At 40.0% G+C, this 7,819-nt stretch overlaps 1 protein-coding gene across 1 annotated transcript in view; it reads right to left on the bottom strand.

Annotated features, from left to right (window-relative positions):
- Nucleotides 1-7,819, bottom strand: part of LOC111087199 — a gene marked incomplete at its 5' end in the record, with an annotated part of 183,551 nt that overhangs the window by 109,264 nt on the left and 66,468 nt on the right. Inside the window, one exon of the mRNA XM_022393042.1 lies at nucleotides 2,314-2,388. Within this exon, the coding sequence (XP_022248750.1) occupies nucleotides 2,314-2,388 (75 nt within the window). The remainder of the gene's footprint in view (nucleotides 1-2,313; nucleotides 2,389-7,819) is intronic.

Here is a 7,819-nt window from a genome sequence, read left to right as displayed (position 1 = left end):
CATCGGAGAGGTTGGGAATATAGGGCTGTACCTTACAGTTCAAATAACCTGCCTTAATGGCAGCAGGTGGACGTAGTGATGAAAACCTCAAAATTAAAACTGAGGTCGGCACCATAATTCCATCTTGACGAGTGGAGATCCTTCGAACTGCCGAAACTCCTTGATTGGAGAAACCAGCAAGGATCTCCGTCTCAGGGATAGATTTCAAATCCCTCTAAACGATAACTCCTCGTGAGGAATTCAAGGAAGCGTGGGGAGTAACCTCAATGGGTATATCCCCAATGGCCTTTGAATTCAAGAGAAGTTCACTGTGCTTAGGATGGGAAGTTTCTACTAAGATGTCTCCAGAACGTAGCTTGTTAACTGACTTTGGAGAGCCAGCAAGCCCCTCTAAGCCCTTCTGAATAAAAAAAGGAGACATTTGCCCTAAAGATTTATCTGATAGTGAATGCATGATTAAAAAGCGAGGTACAGGTGTACTGGGTGATGGAGACTGCTGTTCGGAGTCTTCTAAACGTGGTCGTTTACCAATAAGCAGATTTTTAACATTTTTTTTATTTGGAATGGAGGGGATCCATAATTAAAGAGAGAGAGATTCAGTGCCCACTGACCCCACCCGCCATGGAGTCCTACGAGGGGGCGCACTACAATGTCAAACAAGGACACTGCAGCAATGCCAGGGTTTCGTGAGCACTATACCCAAACACCAGTATCAGACACGATGTCCACAACACCCGTTGAGAACGCCCAACACTGGTACTCAGTTGACCCTCGCCTCATTGGACCAGCCGATTGACCCTAGGGGGGGCCACCCCAAGGCCACCCGTCTACAGGAATTCAAGGCCAAAGTGGTGTGTTGCAGTGCCCAAGACACCACTCAACCACCAGGATCCTCTCCACCCCTTCACGGGTCGCCACGCACGGCAAACACGTTGGTGGATGTTTAGATCCCAGAGAAAGTAACTGAAAATACAGAACCTTCCCTGGAAGGTCCCCTCACCCCGTACAGGAATCCACGTCGAGGGGTCTGGTATAGGGGGCACATTGACATAGGTGGAGATAATCATTAGCTATGTGCAAAATAGTAGGATATAAAGGCTGTAGCAAGCGAGGTAAGACTCATATCAATGCTTAAATGGGCCAAGACGAAACAGTTTTGTCAGGATAAAGCTAAAGTGTGAAAAGAGGTAAGTGTGTTTCACAAACTGAATTTTATCTGTATTTATACACTTTTTTTTTCAGTTGATTTCAGCATGCTCTGTACAAAATCATTAATGTTTGTGAACCCCCTGAAATGTTTTTTGCATAACAAGGCACTCAAAGCCCTTTAACTTTCTCAATATGAGCTCGGTCAATTTGACTGACCACATGACCTTTTTGTACTCGTTTAAAGTCTTTATAGATTTAATACTTATAACTCTCAATATGGTGTGTATATCTTCACTAAATTTGGCAGTCTTTCAGTTAACATATCTTTCATACACAAAAAATCATATTTTATAGTGAAGTATTTCTAATAAAATAAAATAAAGATTTGTCCATGAATATACTGAGTATTTGTTTTGAATAGTCCGTGTGCAAATTAATTTTCATGTTAAAATTATAAATACTTTTCTTCATCTCAAAAATATCAAATTTCCTTTGTGCAATCCCTAAAATGCATTTCAAACGTTTTTTCAGAAATAATTTATAGTTTATCTGTTATTTTCTCTACCCTATCTCAAAATGGGATTAATCAATTCGACTGATCTTGTAACCACCAAAAAAAACAATAGAAATAAACCTAAATTTCCCATTTTTTTCTTTCTAGAATGACTTCAAATTGTAACATGTGCATAGTTACACAATGTGCTATCTCCACTTTGTCAACCTCTGGAATGTTATCAATATAAGTCTGTAAACTACTCACTGACCTACCAAATCCTACAAAATAGATGCTGACAAATCTATTCAGTTTATAGAAAGAAAATAGGGGTTTAATTTCAAATATATGTAGACAATGACTATTAAATGTATAGAAATGTATGCAGAAAATCAATTGGCCTCTGATCAACTTTCTACATAAATGAAATTTTTATTGTACCTTTTTACATTTTGTTCAAATTCTGTACTTTCTTTTGCTAAAAAAATAATTTTACTGGGTTTATGTAATTGCATTAGGAGCTTACTTCTTAGAAAATGTTTAAATACAAAGGTCACCCAAAGTTGTCTAAAAAAAAGAATCTTTAAATATATCAAAAAGTTCATTTTAGTATATTTTCAAAGCATAGATATGTGTGATGATACTTAATTTTAGTGAGAGCTTTAGCTTACCTCTCCTAATAACATTTCCACATGATTGTCTTTTCCTTTAAAAGTGTAGAGAGATGAATTCCTATTAACAACCAGCTGAAATAAAAATAAATCTATCAGAAAGATCTCTATAATCTTATTATCTAAAATAATTAAAACTTAAGCACTCAAATAAAATCAATGTATGATACTTATTCTATTTTTCAAACAACTTTTATTTGTACAATCTTTAATGCCATAATACAAATGATATAAAGATAAAGTTATAATTTTCCTATACTGAAAATGTATTTCTGATAGATACTTATCTCTACTCACATAACAGCTTTTCTCAATCAGTGCTTCCCCTATATGTGCAATTTTTGCTCGCAACTAGCCTTGATACTCCCACCTACCTTCACGTGTTTAGCATGCAACAACTCTCCACTAATAGGAGTACAACACATCTTCCCGATGCAGCTGACTCCCTCTATACCAAAGAGCTCAACCTTTACTTCAAGATTAGGCAAAAAAGAAGCACTGGACACAGGAGGAAAGGTGGGAAATGTGAGTGGAAGTATCTATTGGAAATACATTTTCAGTGTAGGAAAATTATAACTTCCGATACAATACCTTACTTCTTCTCAGATAATGACATGGGTAGAATCCCACATTGGACTGGTGGAGGGAGTGGTGCAAAATGTACATAGATGAGTACCCTTTGGAAAGCATCCAAAGAGAGCCCATGGAATGTGACATCTCTCTGTAGAGAAACACACCTCTGTGAGACTGCACCACATCTGTTCTAGGTATACTCTTCCCTTGTTGTAAAGATATGTGTCATTAAATTGGGAAGAAAAGGAGCCCATGGGTGCAGACCCAGAACACAACCAACTCCAGGCCACCCATAAATCCAACATTTGAGCAATGGTAGAAATACAACGTGATGGTCCACTCGAATTCAAAACCTGGCAGAATTGGAAAATGATTGTTCCACCTGTGGTAGGATGAGGGCTCCCTACCATCCGCATGTGTTAGGACTTATGTTGGCTGGTCCAGCTGTAATTCAATACCAGACCACCTAGGAAATGACATACAGGCAGTGGTAGGATGAGGGGTCACAGCCAGAGGGGTGAACTACAGTTGGTGGATTATCTCCAGCCCAAAACCAGGTGGTGTTGGATATTTGTCTTCTGATCCATAGTAGGAGGAGGGTTCATATCATCTATACCAAAAGAACACCACTGCTCTACTCTAAACTGAATGGAATTGAGTGCACTCAGGAGGATGCCTCCATGGTCCACCACTCCAGTGGCTGGGAGTTTGTAAATGGTAAGGACTCTCGTACTCCATACAAAGAGCGGGGAGGAACAACATGGTGGAGAGTCCAGAGAAACACAACACTGGAGAAAGTACAATGGGTAACCATGAAACTATTTTTAAAAGCAGGCCAGTCCCGAGTTATTCAACAAGGATCAGAGGAATGTGCAGCTATCCCAACACTACTTTACTCATGATAGTCCATGAGTTGGTGCGGTCTGGGACAGACATATTTATGATGCAAAATACAACATGGAAACCTCTAGCAATTTTGTGAAACACCCCATCTCAACAGTGGGTATTATACACCTTAAAGGCTTTACAGTTTATATTTATGGATTGGTATACTTAAGAGAGGCACCACTTTCCACAGAGTGGAATCCAAAAGGTAAAACATGCCCCTGTAATGATAATGATGAAATAGAAAAATTACTTACCCATTCACAGTTGAACTGAATTATGTAAGATGGCAATGGATGGTACTAGGTATTCCAATGAGGGGGGAGATGGCTACATGATGAAAATAATGAAAGATAAGAGTGTGTGGTGTGGTCTACATACCAGGCTGGATGATTTCCTCTCATGGGTGAGAGAAGTGGGCAGCCAGGGAAAAAGTGAGGAGCTGGAACTGATGAGAGGATAGCTGGAAAATACATCTACAATCAGGAGATAAGGAAGAATAAGCCAATCAAATAAGGTGGTAAATCCAACCCATAAGGGTGACAGGGGGAAACATCTCGGGTAGAGAGAGGGTTCCAATGGAGCAAGAGGTGTTAATGGGAACCATGGAAGGAAGCCATGCAGGCAACATTGCACCAGAGAGCACAAAAATGACAGAGATGATGATCCAGATCAGAGTGGGAATACAAATGGAAAATGGAAGGAAAATAGAGTGAATGTAGAACAAAATGGACAAAGAAGTGAAAAGGAATGAAACAAAAGGGAGAGGACAAGAGAGGAAAAAAACTATACAAGAATGCAAAAAATGGAAGGTATTGGATAATGCTGCCCAATAACCAGCACAGAAGAACTATTGTCAAACAGCCAGGATGGAAAGGGAAGGTAACCAAGGTTGAAGGATGAACTAAATGGGAAAAAACGGGATGCAACAATTGTGGAGAGTCCAGACTGCATTACAAGGGACTGGACCAATACCACTTGTGAAGCTGGAGTGTGGCAGTGGTGGAATGACACACAGATAACTGAGGCTGCTGCAGCAGAGGGCTGGAAAGAGGAAGTGGGAATGGAGGTGAGGACTGAAGTAGTATAAGGACTATAACCACAGTTGAGCAGGCAATAAAGGTGCAGTACAAAAGACTCAACATGGAATAGTTTGAACAATGGATAAAAACTGGAGAAGGAGACATATAGGAGGATACGCATAAAGGTAAAGGTTGGACCAATCATGACTGAAGGTGTCTACCAGCAAAGCCAATGGATATAGACCCGGGGACCAAAAAAGAGGGGTAGTATGGAATTGAGGTGAGTGACAAGTGCCTCCAGAAGTGGAATACCTCACAAGATATACCAACACCAAAACATCTGAAGATCTAGGGATTACTCTGTAAGGAGAAATTATTGTCAGGATAAGACAAGCGATCTTCAACAAGATTCAGAGCATCTGAGATATGACATGCTAGTGTGTGTGTGTGTGTGTGTGTGTGTGTGTGTGTGTGATGTCAATCAGTCCTGATTAGGAGTTCCAATGTTTGAAAACATGAATGAGAAGGGGTGTCCCTTGTCAATTGATGAAAGAGACAACAGTCAAATTGTCGGAATGGATCATGACCAATTTACCTCATATGAAAGGGAGGGAATTATCAAAAGCACAATCAATGGCAAATAGCAAAAGAATATTGACATGAAGAGCTGATTTGACCAAATACCAATGACCTGGGATTTCTCACAAATACATAAATTCTCCCCAATTCATCAGAGAAGCACCTGTAAAAAGATGCAACTCGTGACTGGGAAAAAGAAGAGAAACACCTGCTGTGTTGTTGTTCCTGTTGGGCCAACGGGTTAAAAATGATGTGTAGTGAGGGATGAGGGTAGGATAACCGAATCCAATGGATCCTGAGCAAGTTTCCATTGATCATGCAACACCCATGGAAGAGCACGTATGTATGCATGACCCAAGGGAATGAGAACTTCTGTAGAAGTTCAAATTTCCAAAAGGGAAAGAGCCTCTCTTGAAGTGAGAGAAGGCAAGGATTGAGATTTAAGAAATAATAGCTTCATCGATCTCACCCAAAAAGGAGAAGGCTGTGATTGATTGAGATAGTAGTTGACACACACTCCCAAATGGATAAGGTATGAGGTCAGATGAGAAAGGACTTCTCCAAAGTTAGTAGCCAACCCACATGAGCTGCCCCTTGAAGGGATAGAGCTAAAATCAGCCAGTCATCCATATAATGATGAAATTGTAGTCCATGAGAATGAAGAAATCAGGAAAAGGCCCTGACCATCTGACAGAATATGTTGGGTGCATAAGCCAAATCAAATAGAAGAGTGCAGAATTGAGAAACTCAATCTTTGTGGACAAAATGAACATAATGTCTCGATGATGGGGAAAAGGGATGAGAAGGTAAGCATCCAAAATGTCCATCTTTGTTATCCAAAGACCCAGGGTAAACAAACACCTACCAAAGAGTGAGGAAGAATTCCATAGGGAAACAAAAAAGGTCAATGAGACTGGAAAAACCTATGACAGGGTGTCAGCCCCCAGTCTTTTTGGGCACTATGAACAACCCAGAACAGAATCCCAGAGAAGGGTGCCAGAAAACTGGATCCCAGAGATGAAGGAAGGGAATGGGATGTAGGAATAAGTGAGGCGGAGTTGGATAAGATTGGAAGTACCCAATGATCCGAAGTGAAATTGCTCCTTAGGTGCAAAAACCTGGCCAAACGTGCTCAGACTTTGTCAAAATTTATGGTAGAGTCATCGATATCCTTGGTGGCAGGACACCCAGCACTAAGCAGCTTGATGGCTAGCCACCAAGATCCAGGAAAAGGGGACAGACAAAGGGGAGGAAGGAGGGGTTAGGATATAGGAATGGGAGAAGGGAAGGTTGCAAAAAACGAGAGACTACTAATGAAAAAAAGAAAAGTGTTCATGAACAGCCTCCACCCTGGACTCCAATGAATCAGGAAGATCTCCAAAACAAAACAGGATAAAAATGGAGACATACAAAGGTCATGCAAATAAGACATGGGTAGGCACACATGAGTGAAATGTGTGTCCCTACCAGGAGATCCCAACAACCAAGGAGCCAAGTCGAGGAAGACAAGAGTACCAACGTAGAATACATTAAGGAGAAAGAATCCTCCAAAATCTATTAAGTGAATGGTGGATAGCCCCAGATAGGAGGTGGATGGAGGAGAAGTAATGCGGGAGGATGGTGAAGGTTAAACAAAGACAGGAAAATTGGTCCTCAAAGTGGTATCAGGAACAGATCCCCAAAGAATAGAATAGAAACTCAGAAATCAACCTACAGTATTTAGTTTCACTTAAAAAATGAATAAAACTGCAAACAACAAAGTTAGTTGTTTAATAAATTGTGAAATAAAAAAATCAAAGGAAACATAAGTGAAAGTTAGATACGTTTACAGTGTACTGTGCCAAATCAAAAAGTGAAGATTGGGTTCTACAGTACAGGGGGAGACAGCTGCACCAGGAGGGTGTGCCACACTTCTATAAGTGGAGGGTTGTTGTAAGGTTATTTGCATGCTACAGTGCACTTGTATCAGGTGTAAACATGTGATGGTAGGTGGGAATATCAAGGCTAGTGGCAAGCAAAAATTGTGCATATAGAGGACAGCACTGAACAAGAAAATCTATTATGCAAGTGGAGGTCAGGTATCATATCAGAAACTATTTGGTCACAAAAAGCATATGATCACTTGTAAATACGTTTTCTTAGTTGTTGTCTGTGTAAAAGACAAAATGATAATGCGTGCATAAATTCATAAATAGATATTTGAAAGCACAAAAGAAACAATTACAATAAAAAAATCTGTGAGAAAATGTATGCTCAAGTACTTGTTACATAGTGTTCAATATAGGGGATGAAAAATCTTATTATTTTTACACAGAACTTTTTTTTACGTCTTTCAAGTGTAAGTAAGAGTTTTTAATATCAATATAACATTCATGTCTTATAGGTTGTATCCAGTGGTGGGATTCAGCCGGTTCGCACCAGTTCGTGCGAATCTGTTCTTAGAATTT

Source organism: Limulus polyphemus, unplaced genomic scaffold (assembly GCF_000517525.1).
Source record: "Limulus polyphemus unplaced genomic scaffold, Limulus_polyphemus-2.1.2 Scaffold1863, whole genome shotgun sequence".
Lineage (NCBI taxonomy): Eukaryota > Metazoa > Arthropoda > Merostomata > Xiphosura > Limulidae > Limulus > Limulus polyphemus.
This window is presented reverse-complemented; position numbering and strand designations above follow the sequence as displayed.